At 40.8% G+C, this 20,743-nt stretch overlaps 1 protein-coding gene across 2 annotated transcripts in view; it reads left to right on the forward strand.

Annotated features, from left to right (window-relative positions):
* The window catches only part of Timmdc1 (translocase of inner mitochondrial membrane domain containing 1), a 22,877-nt gene extending 2,662 nt beyond the window's left edge, over positions 1 to 20,215 (forward strand). Inside the window, exons 2-7 of one of the 2 annotated variants that reach the window (XM_010630030.3) lie at positions 1,905 to 2,070; positions 4,629 to 4,717; positions 5,564 to 5,631; positions 14,090 to 14,168; positions 16,416 to 16,526; positions 19,288 to 20,214. In XM_010630030.3, coding sequence (XP_010628332.1) covers positions 1,905 to 2,070; positions 4,629 to 4,717; positions 5,564 to 5,631; positions 14,090 to 14,168; positions 16,416 to 16,526; positions 19,288 to 19,438 — 664 coding nt within the window. In that variant the 3' untranslated portion in view covers positions 19,439 to 20,214. Of the gene's footprint in view, positions 1 to 1,904; positions 2,071 to 4,628; positions 4,718 to 5,563; positions 5,632 to 14,089; positions 14,169 to 16,415; positions 16,527 to 19,287 lie in introns of both variants that reach the window. The other variant, XM_033768143.1, reaches the window with a different exon arrangement.
* Positions 20,216 to 20,743: the final 528 nt, after the last annotated feature.

The following is a 20,743-nucleotide window of genomic DNA, read 5'->3' on the forward strand; positions in this document are numbered from 1 at the left end:
TCTCAAAAAACTTAAAAAAAAAAAAAAAAAAAAAAAGATGTAGGTAAATATTACCTTTATCGTGGATGTAGTCAGAGGCTAAAAAGGCAATACATGTGTATCTCCTGGTTTGTTAAACTCTTACATTTTTTCTTTTTTGAGTTTTGATATACAGCAGCTTTTATATAAATGTTTTATATTATTCACTGTAAAAGAAAATATAGAGTTTCAATTGTGGCAGTTTTCTTTCTTTTTCTAAAGACAGGATCTTGCTGTGTAGTTTAGGCTGGACTTGAATTCACTTATGTAGCCCAGGCTGGCCTGGAACTCATGGCAATCCTCCTGCCTCAGCTTCCCAAGTGCTGGCACCACCATGCCCAGTGGCAATTTTCTTATAGACCTAAATATAAGACCATTTTCTAAGAGATTTTATTTGAATTTTTCTCTTGTAGCAGTGGTAAATGCTTTTAATAAAGGCCCACTGGCACTAGAGATATACTCAGAGGTAGAATGCTTTCCTAGCATGTGCAAGGCCCTAAATTCATTCCCTGTACCATAAAACAAAACCAAAGAACCCACTAATTCTGATATCTCAAATACTATGGTTATTGACAAGTACAAATAGTTAAATATTTGTACAGTCTCTGAAGAAAGCAAGTTAGATAACATTTCACAGTTCATTTATTTAGGAGAGCTATCACAATAATTTAATCTTTTAAATTTTTTCTGGGCATGGTGGTGCAAACCTGTGTAATCCCAGCATGATGGCACACACTTGTAATCCTAGCTGTGAGGGAGGCTGAGGCAAGAGGATCACAAGTTTGAGGCCATCCTGGGCAGTTTAGATCCTATCTCAGTATAGGCTGGGGATATAGCTTAGTGCTACCTGGGTCCAGCTCCCAGTACTCGAAAATCAGTAAATAAGTTACAAAATTAGCTACTAGAACAATTGCAGGAGGACATCTTAGAAGCTTGATTAACAGTTCAAGTTTTGTTTTTTAAATTTTGAGATTGAGTCTCACTGTGTAGTGCAGGTTGGTCTCAAACTTGAGGGGATCCTCCTGCCTCAGCCTTCTGCATGCTGGGATTACAGGCTTTCACCACTACAGCTGGCAACAATTCTAGTTTCTTATGTATTTGAGGGTGATAAATTGAATTAAATGGTAGTTTTTTTTCTTAATTTTGATTGACTTGTACTGCTTACTACATAGTGATCTTTCAAAGTGTCTATTAATAGCGTTTTGATCATCCATGTTTTCATTCTTTCATACATTGCACTAACATCTCATGAATTTGTATAATTTCTATAGGTTAACATACAAAAAGAATACGTTTTTTTCATTTCATTCATTCTGCTTCTAGGGTTATGATATAGTTATTATAGTTCAAAATAAAAGCATATTTATTTATTTGCGTAAAGAGTACTAGGAATTGAACATAGGGCCTCTGTACTGAGCTGCAGCCCAGCTTTTTTTTTTTTTCCAACTGTGCTTGGACTTTCCAACCAGCTGCTTCGGCCTCCCAGAGGGCTGGGATTAGAGGTGTCCACCTTCACATCGGAGTAAAAGCACCTCAAAAAACAACAAACTTTCTGTTGGAATATAACATACATCTAGGGAAATGTTAGTTTACTTACTAATGAGTTTTTTTCTTACTAATGAATTTTATCAAACTGAACATAGCTGTGTAATCAGCTGCAGAAATTGTTAGCCAGCATCCCAGAAGCTTTCTCCGTCCCCCTTTTCATAATTCCCTCCTAAGGATAACTACTATCCTGCCTCCTCATGGCATAGATTGGTTTTTCCTACTTTTAGTAAAATTGCACTGTTTGATTTATTAAAGAATTTAGTTTGCCCATATTGAAAAATGTAATGTTACAGTGCTTTGGATAATGTCCCAACAACATGGTGTTTTTGATGTTTTAGTGAGCAAGAGAGTTACCCAAAGGAGCTGATGAATATCTACAGGTCGGCACTGTCAGCAGGCATCCTCGGCTGGGCATACGGGGGAATACCAGCTTTCATTCATGCTAAACGGCGCTACATTGAGCAGAGCCAAGCAGAAAACTTTCACAACCGGTTTGATGCTGTGGTAAGTACTGGTGGCCTGAGAGTGTTACGTGGCAGCACGCCGTCTTCACAGTTACACGTAATTGCTCAGGTTGTAATTTGAGAGGATCATCAAAGTTTTTGTTTAATAACAGCGGAAGTACTAATGCTAATGTGCCTAAGCATAGCTCGTTAGAAACCTAGCCTCAAAACAGGCATGTGTGGGTTCACCACTGTGGCTAATGAACAAGAAATCAACACTGGTGTAGTACTGTTATCTACAGACCTTGTTCTTTCACTTACCTCATTTACTTTATTTTCTTTCTTTCTTCTTTCTTTGTTTTTTGAGACAGGGTCTCACTATGTAGTTGAGACTGACCTGGAACTCACTATGTATCCCAGTCTGGTCTCCCAACTCACAGCAATCCTCCTGCCTCAGCCTCCCTCATGCTGGGATTACAGGTGCCACCACACCCAGCTTCCTTATTTACTTTAAACACATTTAAAATTTTTATTTCTGGTCTAGGATCTAATAGTAAATTACATGTTGAATTTGTCTCTTGGGCCTCTTTAGTCTGGAATACTGTCTCTTTCTTTTCTGAGCTTGACAGTTTTGATTTATGCTTTGGTTATGATTTCTTACAAACTTCAGGTTATGCTTTTTGGCAGATATACCCTTCACTTGATACTGTATCCTTCTTAGTTCTTTACAGCAGAAGCACATACTATATATATCTGTCATTTTACTTTAGTCACTTAGCTAAGAGGACATCTGCCAGGCATATTCCCTATAAAATTATTATTTTTTCCCCTTTATAATGATAAGTATTGTATAGGTTCTTATTAGATCTTTTGAAATTATATAAGTATCCTGTTTTCATCAAATTTTCACCCCCGAGTTTCAGCATGAAATTATGATTCTTGCTTGAAATAGTTATTATTATTATTATTAATAGTTAATATATTATTAATAGTTAATACTATTATTATTTCTAATTCTATCATCCTTTCTCCATTTCTGGATTAATATTCTCCTCTACGAAAGCATTTGTTCCTGTACCCCTGTATTTATCTGTGTGCCCATCTATCTATGTCACACATCAGCAGTAGAGATCATTCCAAGGCCTGTATTGTGAGACAGCTTTGTCACTGTGTGCACACTGAACATCACAGAGTGTACTGAGATGAACCACTCCCAGGTCACAGGGCAATGTAATTTTATGGCCGCACATTGTATCTGTGGTCTTTTTTTTTGGTGGTGGTGAGGGATACTGAGCTATATCTCCAGCCCCCTTTTGTATTTTTTATTTTGGGAGAAAGTCTTGCTGAGTTACTAAGTTGTGCCCAGGTTGGGCTGGAATTTATGCTTCTCCTGCCTCAGCCTTTCCCAATGCTGTACCACCACATCTAGTTTGATCCTTGATGCATTCCTGTGTAGTACATGATTGTGTTTACAGTTCATGTATCTTAGTATGTACTTAGGGCTTCTGGTTTCATTCCATAGGCCTATGTAGTCCATTGTCATTCATTTTGATGCTCAAGTTGGCCTGGATTTGGACCAGGAGAGCCGCGCCGGCTGGCACCTGTGCCCTTGAACCGTGTCTTCTTTGTTCTCTAAGCACAGTGAAATGTTCCTGGCCTTTTACTCTTCACATGCCAGTTCTAGAATTAGCCATTTCTCAAAGAGCTCAGGTTTCTTTCAGTGGAGACTGGTATTTAAACCAATATTTTATGTATGTTTCTACCAGACTATTATTGCTTTTAGACCCTAGGCAGACAGAGTTAGGGAGAGTGTGTGAGTGTGTGTGTACGTATGCTCAGCTTATATACACATTGACACACATCTGTATCAGTGCCTATTTATTAAAAGCTGTGAGTTCACACAGATACCTCTCAGAGAGGTTTTGACTTGCCCAAGATCATTGAGTAATTAAGATACACACAGAGTTTCTCTCAGTCTTTACAAATCCAGACTTTCCTCATGATATTGTACCAGATTTGTTCTGTGATGGGCTAGTAAAGATGGACAATGGAGACACAACGTCCCTTCCAGTTCTAACTTTATTACTTACTCTCTGGGTGATATTGGTGATGAACTTTCCCCTAAGCTTTAGTGAAAACTGTAAGACCTTCCTGAAAACAACGTTGTAAGGAATCAACAAGGCACTGTCTTCAAACACTTTAAACGTGAAAGATGGGCAGGAAGTATTTTTTTCTTTCTCTGCTCTGCACATCTGTGTTACTTTAATCTTTGCTCTTTGATTTAGTATTCACGCAGCAGATACTCTTTTCACCAGTATTTCTTGAATATTAAGAACATGTGTAATACTGCTTTCATATCTGACACCGTGGTTGCCGCTCAGATTCTCTTTAGATAATGGACGGATTACTTGGTTGATAGTGGCCTAAGTTCCTTTATCATCTCCTGATAAAGTGGGATGTGCATTAGACTTTTGCCGAAGCCTCGGTGTTTAAAGAGTGACATTTCTAGAGATTTTCTTTGTTCCTTTCTAAGTTATAGCAGACGTTCCTGCATGCCGTTTTGTAATAAAAGGGCACATCAGGGTGTCCTGGACGCTCATAGCATTTTATTCCCTTCAGCAATGCGCACATCGCGCTGCCACGCGAGGCTTCCTTCGGTATGGCTGGCGCTGGAGCTGGAGGACTGCAGCATTCGTGACTGTGTTCAAGTAAGTACTCTGTACTGCGAAAGAAGGTCTTGATTCTCTTTCAAGACTGCCTCTTTTAAGGAAGTGGGTTTTTTTTGTTGTTGTTGTTTTGGTGATACTGGGCATTGAACCCAGGGCCTTCACACTGAGCTGTATCCCTGTCCCTTTTTTATTTTTATTTTGAGACAGGATCTTGCTCTATCACTGAGTTGTACAAACTGGACTTGAACTTGCAGTCTTCCTGCCTCAGCCTTCCAGAGTGCTGGGATTATAGGCATGTACTACCACACGCACTTGAGCAGGTGGAATTATAAAAACTGAATTATTCACGGGAAAGTAACTCGTAATGTATTTTTTCTTTTGTTTATTGTATTTGACACAAGCTCTCACTAGTTTAGGCTGGTCTCGAACTTGCTGTGATCCTGCCTTGCCTCCTGAGTGCTGGGATTACAAGTGTGCACCACCATACCTGGCCATGACGCCTTTTCCTCAGAAACATTTGTCTATCTGTGTAAGAAGTTGACCCTGTTGTAGTTTTACATACAGGATAGAGATCTGCCAGTTAGGATCAGCACAGATACAAGAGTGAATTCTAATTAAAAGCAATTCTGCAGAACTTTCTCTGTGTCTCTAAGGGAATGCTTACTCCAGAGATTTGATTGTTCTTTGGTTCCTCTTTAGCAGAAAGTCTACCTCGGAAGCCCCCAGGCACTTTAGCAATCTAGAACACCTGTAAGGGGCCTGGACTAGGACAGGGCTTGCCACTGCAGGCTCTTCTAAACCTATTATTGTAAGAAAACAGCAGTCAGGAAGGGAAATGTCATATGTTTTGAATTGTATATTTTCCTTTTCCTCTCCAATTCTCAGTTCAGTGAACACCGGACTAACTGCGTACAGAAATAAAAATGCCCTGAGCCATTTTGTCGTGGCAGGAGGTAAGATATTTTTGTTTATGTTTACATTTTTCAGTGTCAGCTATGGTTTAAAAAATACTTAGGAACGTATAAATAACGATTGCTGAATTCTTTGGTTGGCTTCCCACTACATCTCACTCAGCATTCATACAAAGTGTGTTCGTGGACACCACTGTACTTGGCCCGTAGTGAATAAACCAGACAAGATCCTTGCTTTTATTGAATTTTAGTCTAACAAAAATGGGAAAAAACAGGTTCCTGTGATAGAATATTACAGATACACGAGACAAGACCTGAGGTTGACAGATTGGCCCCAGCTTGTCTTTCTCAGGAAGTGACATCTAAGCTGATGTCTGAAGAATGGGATGGATCATGCATTCTCCAAAGTGGCCTACGCAGGGGGAGAATTAGAGCCAGGTCCTAAGACAAGAAATTTCCTCAGAAACAGGTTAAGCTGGGTATGGGGGAGCCTGCCTGTATTGCCAGGCTCTGGGAGGCTGAGGCGGGAGGACTGCAAGTCTTGAGACCAGCCTGGGAACTCAGTGCCTTAGCCAGACGCTGTCCCAAAGTAAAGGGTTGGGGATGTAGTTCAGTGTGAAGGCCCTGTGTGCAGTCCCCAGTACCACAAAACAACAACAACAACAACAAAAAGCATAGTTTAATTTGGTTCTGATCTAGTGAAGGGAAGACTAGCTTGAGAAGATATTTTTCTCAAGAATAGAGAACTAGATTTTTCACAGTGGTGTTTTATTTTTATTCTAAATCTTGTTTTGTCTAGTAGATACAATTTATTTTAAATGAGCTTTCAAAGTAGAAAACACAGTTGGTTATAGTGATGCACACCTGTAATCCTAGCACTCAGGAGGATTAGCTACATGGTAAGACTACACATGCACGACAGACAAAATCTTTGGCCACTCATGGTCAACTCACCCTTTGCTTCCCTCCCCTTACCAGTTTTTAGGGCAGGACTGCATGTGCCCAGCTCTCACTGCGCTGGTCTCTGGGTCCCGGTGGGGCTGCCAGCCATCCTTCACCTCAGCACACACAGGGACGCTATCCCTTCAGAGACTGCGGGGACTTCAGCCATTGCACATTGGGGACAGAGACCAAATGTATGTGTCATGGCACTGCAGGGAGCAGAAATAACTTAATAACCCCTTGAGTAGACACCGTTTCACTTGGCAGACGAGAAAACTGAGACTTGAAGGACCACAGCTTTGCTGTGTCACATGGCTACTAAACTGCGTGCGTGAGAGCCAGTGGTCTGCCTCTTGATGCTATTATTTTTATAAAATGGCATTAAGAGAAAAAGAAAAACCAAAGGTGAATGAAGTTGGTTGCCATGTACAAGGAAGCATCCACTGACTCATGCACGTTCCCTCACTGACACAGGCACACAGGTCAGGTGTGGTGGCACACATCTGTAATCCCAGCACTTGGGAGACTTACGAGAATCACAAGTTCAGGGAGGCCTGAACTACCTAGCAGGAACCTGTCTCAAAGAAACAAAGCAAAACAAAAACACAGATACCACACATGCACGCACTTGTGAAAAACACTAATTACAACATGTGTTGTTGAATTTTAACATACACGCATCATGTATGACAAAAGTACAAAGGTGGGGGAGGAATGGAGCTCTGTTGGAATGAGATAATAATAATAATTAAAAAAGCAACTTTTAAAAGTATTAGAAAGATGGATGGGGATGTGGCTTAGTGATGCAGTGCCTGCCTGGCAAGGCATAAGTTTGATTCCTGGTACCAGAAAAAAACAAACAAACTAGGAATTAAAGAAGATACATAGAAAACAACAGCAAAATGGCAGCCCTCACTCCAGACATACACATAATAACATTAAATAGGAACGGATCAGACTGTTGGTAGTTTTTCTTCTCAATCCTTAAAATTTTTACTCCATCCTCTTATTGCGTGTATGCCTTCTGAAGGGAAGTCTGATGCAGTTCTTATCTTTACTCTTCCATTGGCAGTGTGTGCACCTATAACCCCTCCCTCCAGCCACCAGCTTCTTCAATTTTTTTTTCAGTATTTTTAACATTTGAAAATGGCATGCCTATGTGTTATTTGGGTGTACGTAGTACTGCTTGGTTCCCTCTTTTTTCTTCTCTGTCTGTCTCTTTCTCTCCCCTTTTCTTCTGACACAGTTTTGCTACACAGTCTAGGACAACCTTGAACTTATTATATAGCGGAAGCTGGCCTTGGACCAAGATCCTCCTGCCTCAGCCTCCTGAGTACTCAGATTATAGGAATGTGTTACCACAAAAGCCCAGCTTCCATTTATTTTTATGTTATACCTTTTGAAGTTGCCCCGCAGTTCTTGATTTTCTTCTTCCGCCTCCTCCATCTCCTCTTTTGTCTTTTGTTTTTCTGTTTTGGAGGCTTGTGTTGACACATCTTCAGGTTTAGAGGTTCTTCCATCAGCCGTGTGTCCTGTCTGTTACTGAGCCCAGCAAAGACCATCTTTACTGGGCCAGGGATTTAGCTCAGTGATGCCGCCACCCGCCTCTCAAGTATAAGGTCCCGAGTTTGATCCTGGTACCAAAAAACAAAAAAAAGAGATACTCTTAATTTCTGTTACACTGTTTTGATCTCTAGCATTTCTTTTTGGTTCTTTTTAAAAATTTCCATCTCTGCTTACACTGCTATCTGTTACTATCTGTTCTTGCATGCTGTCTGTTTTATCCACAAGAACCCTTAGCTCATTAGTCACTGTTATTTTAAATTCTTGGTCTGGTAATTCCTACATTTCTGCTACATCTGAGTCTGATTCTGACCTCTTCAAATGGATTTTTGGCTTTTAGTTTGTCTTGTAATTTTTTCTTGACAGTTGGACATGACGTGCTCAATGAAAGATTGTAGCAAATAGACCTTAAGTACGTGGTGGCCAGGTATGCCGAGGAGAAGTGTTGTGTAGTCCTGAGGTTAGGTCTCGGTCTTGGTGAGCCGTGCCCCTGGACTGTTCATTTCATAGATGCTTTGCAGTGTGTTCCTAGGTGGGACGGGATGGTGAGAGTGGGCTGGAGCTGGGTATTTCCCTTCTTCCACATTCTTCAAGACTAGAATGGGTTATAGTTGACTGTTTCCCAAGTTGAGAAGTCTCTGTCAAACCTTGGTAGGTTAGGCAGTATAGAATTGCTCGAGGGTGGCCCTGGCTCAGAGCATGTGCCTACATAGTGCGGAATGTGTGAGAAGGTTTTTCTCAGACTTCACTGTGAGAAGTTAGTAGAGCTTCTGGAGGTAAAACCCAACAAAGTGTGGGGGCTTCTGAGTCTGTACCCCTGGAGTTCTTTCTCTCAGACTTCCCTACAGCGAGCTTCCAGCAACTTTGCATTTATAGGTCAGATTTTCTTGCCCATTACTGGTTCCTCCTGCTCCAGGAGTGTCTATTTCAGTCAGTTGTAATTTTTTGTGTTCATGTCTCCCTCCCTGCTTTTGAGGGCAGCAGTTTACCTTATAACTGCCCTTCTCTGTCAGAGCTAAGAAAAGAGTTCCTGGGTTTTCAGTTTGTTCAGCTTTTTACTTAGAAGGGTATAACAATAAAGTCAAAGCATGTATGCCAGAACAGAAACTAATAGTCTCCCCTTTTCTTGTTGCCCGGCATTGTGGCACGCAGATAAGAAGCCCAAGGAGGCCTTGACTGCTGTGAGCAGGAGGAACCCTCGTTCTAGGCCTTCCTGCTGACCACAGTAAAACCCAAGCAGTGATCTGTCTGGCTCTCACACATTTTTGGACATGCTTGAGTACATGCTTGAGGACATGCCTTGGTCTCCCCAATAAGCTTCATATGTGTAACAAGTGTTTTCATAACTTTTTAGTGAAAGTTATCTGATCCAGCTTTCAAGCAAGGGATCCTCTCCTCTCTACGAAGTGGTCCTAATACCCGCTGTGTAGAAAATCCTAATGAATCAAGAAATCCATTGGAAGTAGTAAACAAGTTCAGTGAGATTGCAAGAAAATAATGTATCCACTATAACTGCACAGAACAATCAGAAAATGAAATTAAGACAATTCTCTCTGAAATAGCATCAAAGAGGATATAATTCTTGAGTATTTTCAAGAAAATTATAAAACATTAAAAAAGAAAGGGGGGAATGATTCCATTTTAATGGATATAAAGATTAAAAATTATTAAAAGAGCAAAAAATCATCAAACTGATACAGATCAGTACCCATCACAATCTCAGCTGCCTTAAAATATTCTTTGCACAAATGCACAAGCTGATTCTTTGGAGAAACAAAAGACATAGCCAAAATAATTTTGAAAAAGAAAACATAAAGTTGGAGGATGTGAACTTCCCGATTTCAAAACTTAACTACAAAACTATAGTAATGAAGACACTGAGGTTTTTGGCCTAGGATAAGTGTATAAATGAGTGTGACAGAAAAGAGAGTCCAGAAATCTATTGTCATATTTATGGTAAGTTGGCTTCTGCAGAGGTGCCAAATCAATTTAATTAGCAAAAAAGTTGAGGAAGAGTAGCCTTATCAAGTGGTGCTGGAATATTTACTTGCACAAGAGGTGAGCTTTGACCGTTACCACCTCCAGCTGTACACAAAAATTAAAAGGATCAAAGGTCTAAATGTAAGAGCTAAGACTGTAAAACTGTGGAAAGAAAACACAGGGACAGATTCTTGTAACCTTTGGTTAAGCAAAAGTTTAAACATACCAGACACTTAAAAAGGTGGATTTCATCAAAGTGCTTAAATTTTACATTTCAAAAGAAATTTATTATTAAGAAACTGGAATAATAAGCCAGACTGGGAGAAAATATTTGCAAATAAGGACTTGCATCCAGAATATACAAAGAACGCTTAACAATTCAGCAACAGGAAGACTATGCAGTTTAAGATTTGCAAAAGGTTCCAAGAAGCATTTCCCCATAGAAGCTACTGGAATGTCTGCCAAGCAAATGAAAAGACATTCAGCGTCATTCGTCATTAGGGATATTAAATTAAGCCCAGCAAGGCACCACTTGTACTCGCAAGAGTAGTTGTACTAAAAAGGCAAGTATAGATGGAGATGCAGCCACACTACAGCCTCCCTGCATTCCTCCTGACTGTCAATTGCTACAGTCACTTTGGAATGGAGTTTAGCAGTTCCTTAAATGCAATTCGCCATGCAGCGCAGCAGTCTCTGCCTAGGAATCTACTTGAGAAATGAAAATACGTTCACACAAAGATTTACATGTGAAGTTTTGTAGCAGCATTGTTCCCAACAGCCCAACTTTGAAACGTCTCGTTTACAGCTACGAGATGTGATGTCGTGTATCTGCTCAATGAGATGTTTTCAGCCGTAAGAGGGAATGAACTGATGTGCTACCATATACATAAACCTTAAAAACCTTGTTAAGAGAGAAGCAAGGCACAAGACAGTAATGTATGATTCCATTCACTAATGTCAAGAGCAGCTAAGTCTTTCAGCTGGAAAGTAAAGTAGCGATTGCCAGAGCTGGAGTTGGGGACCAGCAGTAACCGCAAATGGGCAGGAAGGATCTTTGTGTGAGGATGGAAGTGTTCTCGAATTGAGTTGTGGTGATGTTTGCACACTAAATGCAATTGAATCATTTTAATAAAAAATCATTGACTTGTACATTGAGAGTAACTTTGTGGTATGTAAATTATACCTCAATAAAAACTAAAATTACATGGACACAGGTGGGGGAAAGGCAATACTTTAGAAAGGAAGAAACAAAATCGTGTTTACAAATAATATTTTAAATGGCTGAAAAATTATTAATATTCTAATCAGTGAAGTGTATGTATGGAAATGGCCTTTTTATAGCATGACAATTCTTTGAAAAATAAAGTTATCTTTATAAGAATAAAAATGAACATAAATTTAGTAAAGGTACAACTATGAAGAAAATTACAAGTTAGCACAATAAAAATAGGAAACAGTTTACAATTTACAATTTTACAGTTTACAATTAACTCCTAGTTTAGAAATTGAAGGCAATTCAAATCAAAACTATAGTTTTTGTTTTTTGGGTTTTTTTTTGTGAGGCAGGTGGTGACAAAACTATACATTTTTAAAAGAACTTGATACAGTGTTTAAAGTTGACTCCGTGATCAAAAAAACTTCATAACAATGAAGAGATCTTGCAAGCGCCAGAAACTAAAATTTATATGAAATTGTTAACTAGAACAGTGGGTGGGCTGGGGATTTAGCTCAGTGGTTTCGACACCTGCTTCACAAGCGCAAGGACCCGAGTTCGATCCCCAGTACCAAAAAGAAAAATATTGTAGGGGAAAGGAAATAAGGGGAAAAAAATGTGAGAAAATGAAAAAATGGAAAAAAAAGTTTTAGTAAATAGGGGAGCGTGGAGGGGGTGAAGGGAGGACAGGGGTATGGGGAAAAAATGGGAACCAAGACCTGTTATGTAAAGGTACAAGACCTCAATGATGAATGTAACTACTGTATACCTAAAATGTACCAATAAACTCAATGAGAGAAAAAAAAAGTAGAACAATGGGCATATTGACAGAACTGTAGAATATACCTCAAAGATCAGGAACAAAACCAAGAATTGACAGTTACAGACTGATACAATTAGGAGCTGCCTGGAAAATTACAACCTTATCCAATACAACAAAATAAATTAAGCTTAATTAAATTGCTTCTGTTAAAAATCTACAAAGTACTAGGAGAAAAACATGTATCAGACTTCTGAGTGGGAAGATACTAAGTATGTGTATGTATGTGTATATTCATATATTTTTAAACCAAAAAGTTAAGCTATATAGGAAATGATTAAACTTAACAACAAATATTTTAATTTTTCTATGTCATAAATACTACAGAGAACATTAAATGTACACATTAAGTGTAATGTGTGCAGGTAAAACCCTCAGTAAAAACCCTGTGTAGCTAGGCATGATGGTGTATGCCTGTAATCCCAGGGCATGTAATCCCATGCACAGGGCAGGAGGATTGCAAGTACAAGGCCAGCCTGGGCACTTGAAACCCTGTCTCAGAAAAGGAGAGTGTTGGCTGCGGGTGTAGCTCAGTGGTAGACTGATTGCCTAGCTTTCACAAAGCCCAAAGTTCTGTCGGTACTGTTTATAAAACAAAACAAAACCACCCTTTATATATTAAAAAGAAATGGCACTGTAATTGGAGTTCACATCAGTACCTTCTTTTCCCCAGTGTAAAACCTAGCTGGAAATAATATCCTTGTAGGACAAAGATAGGCTGATTGGGGCTGGCAGTTTGGGGTGGGGGGGCATTTTCTAGCTCTAGCTTTCAAGGCTGATTATTTCCAGCTAGGTCTTATTTTCAGGGAAATACAGTGGCACAGTTAACTTGTAAACTCAAGAGAGAACAACTGGCTTCCTATTCTAATCAGAGAAGCACAAATTAGTTATCATTTTTGGCCTATCAAATTGTAAAAAGAGCATGAACTTGCATACTTTTAATGGAAAAGCAGTCTGGTCATTTAAAATCAGAAGCCTTAGAAATGTTTATACCTTAGTGCCAGAAATTCCATTTGTGTGAATTCACTTTAAGGAAACCAATAAAATGTATAAAGACTTAGGTGCGGGTGTTATCATTACACCTTTATTTATAGCATCCATAAATAAAAAATGTGTATTGAATAAAAGTTACATTCATGCAGTAGACTCATATGGCAGAAAATTAGTGATATAACATTTAATAATATGTTCAGCGAAAATAAAAAATTTAATAAGTACATCCCCTGTTTTCTAAAACAAATTTTTTAAACAAAGACCAATCTAAGTAGTTAGATGAAAGGTGATTTTTGTGCTTGTTCATTTAGAAAATTTTTAAAAATGAATATATTTAAAGAAAATTATGTCTCCAAAATGTTTTTTTTTTTTTCTTCAAATGTTGGTCTTTAAAAAATGTTACCCCCTGAGATAGTGTTAGTTTTCATTGTGCGTAGTCAAAGAGGAAAATGGGTGAGCAGGAAAGAGGTGCATCTCCTATCTGGCCACCGGGTGGCATTGTAGGCCAAATGCTGCCTATTCTACAGACCCGCTCAGTAACAGCTCAGTAACAGCTCACAGTACTAGTGGAGGCAGGCAGAAGCCGGCAGAGGTCGAGGGAAAACCTAAGCCCCTGGGTCTAGTGAAGTTGTTTTGCGGGGAGGATCTTTCCTTGAAGAAGGAAGATATGAAAGAGAGTGGAACAAACTGCAGGTTTTTAAGGGAAAACCCACAAAAATGAAGCAGGAATGAGAAGAGTTTGACTCCTTAGAACTACTGAGGAGTTTTGTATGTGTGTGAAAGGGACATTTCTTCCTTTGAGTCTGTGAGGTAGATGGGAAGCTATCTGTGTGGGCACTTTACAGAGTCAGGAAAGCCAGGCTGTGGTGCTCTATTAATGCTGACTTTAGAAAGCTCGCTTAGGTTGGCTGTGTTATTATGGAAAGGAAATTTTAAGTGGAATTCTGGTAATTTAAAAGTAACAATACTATACTTTTCTTTTCAAATAGCTGTCACAGGAAGTCTTTTCAGAATAAACTTAGGCTTGCGAGGCTTGGTGGCTGGTGGTATAATTGGAGCCTTGTTGGGGTAAGTGTTAACATGGTTTGATTCCACATTGGTGTGTTTTTTAATACCTTGCCTATTAAAAATCAGATTCTCCAGATGTGCTACACACCTGTAATCCCAGCACTCTGGGAGACTGAGGCAGGAGGATTACCACTTTGAGCCCAGCCTGGGCAATTTAGTGATTTAGTGAGACTCTGTCTCAATAAAACTAAAGAAGGGCTGGGTGTAGTGCAGTACAAAGGCCTTGGGTTCAACACCCAGTACTTCAGTAATTTTTTTGTTTTGTTTATTTCCTAAGAAAAAAATTGAATCCCAAGCTGATGAAAGATTTTTAATCTTATATTGGTGGTAACTTTGTCTGGTTGTAATTCTATCCTGTTTGTTACTCACAGTTATCACAATAAATAATTTAACATTGATTGAATATAATTCTGTTAAAATAGGGTCTGTATTCAAAATTAATTACAACAATAATGCCAGGATGTGCCTCGATTTTTTTATTGGCCCCTCATGATTACATTTAGGCTAAATGTTCTTACCAGGAATGACAGCAGAGCAGAAGCTGTGCTTTCACCGTTTTGCCATGAAGAGCCACATTATGTTGCCTGATATGAGTAACACTTAAGTATTTGTTTTTCTCTTTCCAGTACTGGGGATCGAACCTTTCACTTACCAGGCAGGCACGGCACCACCAAGCTAAATCCCCGGCCCCCCAAGTGCTTGTTATCTTGGTTTCGTGTTACTGTCTAACAAATTGACCCTGCAGCTTTGCAGATCAGAAGTCTGGGTGCTCCGAATAGGTTCTTTGCTCAGGGTTTCTCGAGGTCCAGAGCACGATGCTGATCAGGCTGCTTCTGACCCGGAGGCTCTGGGGTGGAATCTGCTTTCAGGCTCCTGAAAGGAGTTTGTTGACAGGTCCACTTTATGGGACTCCAGTCTGGAGTCCCTGCTCCCTTGCTGGCTGTCGACCAGGCTGGGATCTCTCTATCCCTGGAGGCCACTCATATTCCTTCACATGGGCCCCAGCTGTGTTCAGGCCAGGAGTGGTACCTGGAACCCTTGACAGACTTTGAACCTTCTACTTCCACTCTGTCTGAGGAAGCTGCTTTGTATTTATTGTCTGCTTATTTCTTTACTTGTTTCATTGTTTTGGGGGTTTTTGAGACAGGATCTCGAAATATACTCCAGGCTGGCTTTCCCCTTGGTACAAAGCCCAGGGTAGGCTCTAACTTTCGATCGTCCTGTCTCAGCCTCCTGAGTGTCAGGATTATAGGTGTCTGCTACCACACCCCAACTACATTTTCTTTATCCACTCTGTGGATGGATGTGTATGAGTTGCTTCCACTTAGCAAAACTTGTTTTCCAATGAAAATAAGTGGTACCAAAACGAATTTAAGTTATACCAAAGTCAAAAACTCTCTTCAAGAGCCCAAAGAAGCAAATTCTCCCTATCACTGTAATAGTTAAATTAGTCCCTTAGTGTGTTACTGTTGGCTTTGCAGCTGAGACAGTTGTGCCAAAGTCTTGATTTGTAGGATGATTTGGTAGCTTTGTCCCTCAGAGCTGATAGCATCTGTCCCCTAACGAAGCATGCCTTCTGCCCTTCCTGTCCCCTGGGGCACTGGTACCCTAGTGAACTAGTCACTTCATCTCTGTGAAGGCTTCCATTTGGACCTGCTTCTGAGAACTGGTCTTAAATGTATGTATTCCTTCTGTGTCCTGGTTTACTTCTTGTTCATGATTTTTAAAAAGCCAATTTCTACATTTTCTTTTTTTTTTTTAATTTTTCTTTTATTTATTTATTTATTTTGGGGTTTTTTTTGAGACAGGTTCTCACTGTGTATTTCAGACTGACCTGGAACTCACTATGTAGCCCAGGCTGCTCTCGAACTCACAGCGATCCTCCTGCCTCAGCCTCCTGAGTGCTGGGATTACAGATGTGCACCACCATGCCCGGCTCTAGATTTTCTTATTTTTAATTCCAGTGAATATTAAGAAGTTGTAGTTGTCTCTGTTGTTTGGGCCAGGAAGGAGATTGTCTTAATATTTTTTTTTTTTGGTACCAGGGATCAAACTCGGGTCCTCACACTTGCGAGGCAGGTAGCAGAACCACTGAGCTAAAACCCAGCCCTGTCTTCATATTTTTTGATTTGACAAGGACACTTTATCCAGTGGTGAGCAAGTGGCTCGGTGGTATGGAGTAGTCCCAGTGGTCAGTCTCGGGCCTGAGAGTCTGTGGTCCCTGAACTCTCACTCTGCTCTCCCCAGCACTCCTATGGGAAGCCTGTGGATGGTGCTTCAGAAGTACTGTGGCGAGACAGTTCAGGAAATGAAGCAGAAGGATCAACAGGCCCAGCAGGAGCAGAAGCTGGCAGAGTGGTAAGCAGCTGTGAAGACCAGCGTCCCCACAAGTGTCTTACTGCGCATGCTCTCCTAACCTGGGTGCCCCAGATTGCCACTCAGCTCAAAGATACCCTTCCTGTCTTTTCATCTGTTTAATTAGGGAGGATGGAAAAATGAAAGGCACTAATTCTACTTTTAATCCGATGAAGATCTTTAGACCTTTTTTTAAAAAAGAGTTAAAATGTAGGCTGGGGATGCAGCTCAGCATCACTGCATCTGCCTGACAAGCACACAAGGTCTTGAGTTCGATTCCCGGTACTAGAAGAAAACAGTTAAGATGCTATAAATATATTTGGTTGCGTTTTTCTTTTCTTTCCTTGTGTTCTTAGCTGTGTAGGAAATTACCTCTAAAGGGAACACACACCAAGGAGTGAACCTCTCTTGTCTTGTGTAGAAAATGATACCCCCTATATTGCTGACACAGCAGCGCATGCTAAGTCTCTGCATTCAGAACTTCTACCTCCTGCCACAGACTGAGAGGAGAGAAGTGGACACGGTGGCTGTCTGTGGAAGGGATGCCACTGAGGGGCTTGGAAACTTGCCTGCTCCACCTGGTCATTTCCTGGGTTGAGTAATCTCCATTTTCTGGGAAAGGGTAATGAGACTGATGCGGACTGCGGATTCTTGGTAAGATCAGAATGATGGGCTGCTGTCTAGGGTACCTGGTACACGCCCGGTAGAAATCATTCTCACAGGTCAGCTTCCTGGGTACCCACGAGGACTACTGCTGCTGCTGTCCCTGTAACTGCGAAGATGAGCACTCATGTTTTCCATTGATTTTATTTGAAATCTCTATTTGTGTTACACACACACACGGAAATTATTAACATCTATAGTTCATTTGTACGAGGACTGAAGTTCTGTAAGAGAAAAAGCACTGATTTTAGAGCCAGTGAATTCTTGAAAACTGTGCTTGCCTCCCATCTAGACTGTGGATTAGTTCTGTGACCTTATTTTCCTGAACTTCAAGCCCTTAATTTTTTTCAGCTGCTCTGAAACACAACACCCAGTAATTGTTTTGTTTCTTCTTCTTTGTGGTCTCAGGGTGAGTGGGGGGGGGTCAGCTTTAGAATGGAGTACTTAAAATTGTCAGTGGCAACAAAATTGAGAATTATGGAAAATTAAAAGTACAAAAGCATCAGTTTATTTCCCGTTTTTCTAGGTGTCAGAATCTTTTTTGATATGGAATTTTCGAGAAAGAGGTTAGAAAGGAAAGCAAAAATTTGGCTATTTGTCTCTGATGTAGGATATTATGGGGAAATTTAATATTTTGGAAAATATGAACAAATGATAACTATATTCTAATAAAAGGGAAGTGAGAAAACCTGCAAAAGTTACCTAGTGATTTACAGATTTAAAACATTAAGAATGGGTGAAAGCAATAACTAATTATAGTGGTACCTCAATTCATGAACTGAATTTGTTCCACATTTCTGGAGAAGATGGCCATTGTTGTGTTTGTTACCCAGTGCAGAATTCGAAAAGAAAAAATTTTGCCAGATGCTTCTGTTTATGAACCTGTTTGCAAACAAAAGCACTCATGAACTGAGGTACCACCATATAGTAAAGAAGGAATCTTTTGGCTAAAAGAAATAGTGTTAAAAAAGATACTTTTACAGATGTGTGGTATTTGTATGTGTGTGTGTTATTTCTAAGGAGAGTTAGTTCAGTACATGTTTCAGTACCTTCAATGCATCTGAAGCTTTGCTTGAAAATAGTAGAGGGAAATCGGAGTTTCAGAAATTGGCTTACTTAGCAGAAAATGTAGAAAACTGGTTATAGAGACATGGAAGGAGAAATGGTCAGATCTGGTTGAGCTGAGCTGATAAGAAAGTTGTAGGATGATAGTCACTTAAAGGAAGATACAGTACTAATAGTTGATTAGAAAAAGAAGTGCTCTATTACTTGGAAATTAGATTCTAACTCTTCATAAATATGCATCTATAGTGTTGTCCAACCTGGCTTTTCTTTTTCTGGATCACCACTGTTAACAGCTTTTGTCTAGTTCGTACAGAGTCCATTGAGAATCTATAGAGTGGCAGGGTGCTCACATCCCCCAGCTCCGAGGCCAAGAGGACAGCCTGACCTGGAGACTTACACAGGGTGTGTCCACTTCCTTACACCTGCCGTGAGCACTCTGGACACGGTATTTGGAATGTGTTAGGGATCAGAGCCACTATCAAGACAGTGTCCATTTTGGTGATGTGGAAGCTGTGGTTGGCTTGTGTCTTGGTTGGCTTTCCATTGCTGTGACAGGATAGCTAAGAAAAACAAAGGTGGGAAGACTTATTTTGGATCATGGTTTCAGAGGTTTTAGTTGGTGGTCGACTGGCTCCATTACTTGGAGGCCTGCACTGGGGTAGAAGAATCATGGTGGGAGGTGTGACATCCAGGAAGAGTGAGAGAACCAGAAAGGAAGCCGTACTTCAGGGCGTGCTCTCTGCTGAGGCCTGAGCCCCTCAGAAGCCCACTCACTGATGAGTTCATTGACGCGTTATCCAGTCACTTCCCACAGCCCATCAGCGGCCAAGCCTTCAGGGTGAGCCTTTTGGGGGAACATTCTGGATCCCGGCCGTAGCAGCTTGTGAGTACTGTTGGAAAGAAAAGAAAGTCATTGTGTTTGAAGGGCAGGCAGTGTTGGCTGCTCCTCAGTTGTCATATGAAAGCAGGGACAGTAGGACAAATACTGCCCTTCTGTTTTAAATCTCTCTGAGAACGTTTACTTCTTTTATTCTAGGAGAGCCAGACTGCAGTTCACTGAGTTGCTCCCTGAGGATATCGAAAGTCGTTTGCAGAAAAATCAATCCCAGGATGATGCTAAGAAAATCAAAGCCCTGCTGAGCCTCCCGAGAAACCCTTCATCACCAGATAAACAAGGCGAGGACTGAGAACACTCTGGAATTGAAGCCCGAGGGGGAGTTGAGAGCAGCTGTGTGGCCGCGTCCGTGGGTGCTGGTACCGCGCCATTCTTAGGTCAGCCTGTGACAGGCGTGAGTGCTGGTGACTGGTGGTAGGGACTTGTGCTTATTTTTTGAATCAAGAATTGGACTACTGTGCTCTCATTTTATTTATCCTTAAATTTAAATTCATCCTTAATCTCTGTTGATCTATTGATAGATCTATATACTTAGATTTCTTTACCTCGATCTTATAAAAGTGACTAAAACTTTTCCTAAAAGATTAAAGCTGAACCCCACAGGTTTTCCATCTGCTCACGTGGTCCTTGGAAAGTGTTCTCTGGGAATGACCAGGAGGTGCGGAGGGAACTGGCCCCAGAAGGGATGAAGGCCCAAATGCATGGTAGCATCGGCCTTGTTTTGGTAAGGATCAAAGATGATGCCTGTGCCGCTTGAACTAAAATAGAAATTTAACAAAAAGGAAGTAGGTCAGCGTTACAACAGGCACTGCAGCTTTCAAGGTATTGATGCTGTAGCATGCAAGAGCTGCTGGGAGAGCACCATTCCGGCACTCGGGAGCTTGCTGCCAAAGAAGGAAGATACTCTGGGAGTTTGAGCTATAGTAGGAGACAAATGATGGACTGAAGTCTACATCAGCCCCCTCACTGATGCGGTTTTCTTTCCACAGTTGGGTTACTGTGGTCCAAAAATATTGAATGAAAAATTCCAGAAATAAGCCATAAATTTTAAATGATGTGCCTTCGTGTGTGTGTGTGTGTGTGTGTGTGTGTGTGTGACTGGAGATTGAACCCAGAGCCTTGTGCATACTAGGCAAGTGCTTTGCCACCAGACACCCCCAGGCTCAGTCATATGCCTTGCTGAACAGCATGGTAGAATTCAGGCCGTGCTCCTGGATGGGTGCATCATTCCTGTGTCCAGCACGTTTACACTGTATATGCTCTTCAGTCAGATCACAGTGCCTGTGGTCAGGTAACCCTTGGGTCACTTAGGGATGGCTGCAAAATACAAAGCTAGCAACGCCAGCCATTGAGATGTGCCAGAGAGAAGTGGGAGAGCAGTTCCTACAAGCAAAAAGGTGAACGTTCTGGGTGTATGTGCTACACCTGTACTTCTAGCATCCACTGTGGGGTCTTGGAATGTCTGCCCCCCAGACGAGGGAGAGGGCTGCTGCACTGGAGAAAACCTGCTGGTACTTCATTTTGGTGTTGGACCTCTCTGCTTCTACACTTCTACTCTTATCCCATAGGAGCAAGCATAATGTAGAAGCTAAAACCA

The sequence above is a fragment of the Fukomys damarensis genome, unplaced genomic scaffold, assembly GCF_012274545.1.
Source record: "Fukomys damarensis isolate Sample0158 unplaced genomic scaffold, DMR_v1.0_HiC HiC_scaffold_24, whole genome shotgun sequence".
In the NCBI taxonomy this organism is placed as follows: Eukaryota; Metazoa; Chordata; class Mammalia; order Rodentia; family Bathyergidae; genus Fukomys; species Fukomys damarensis.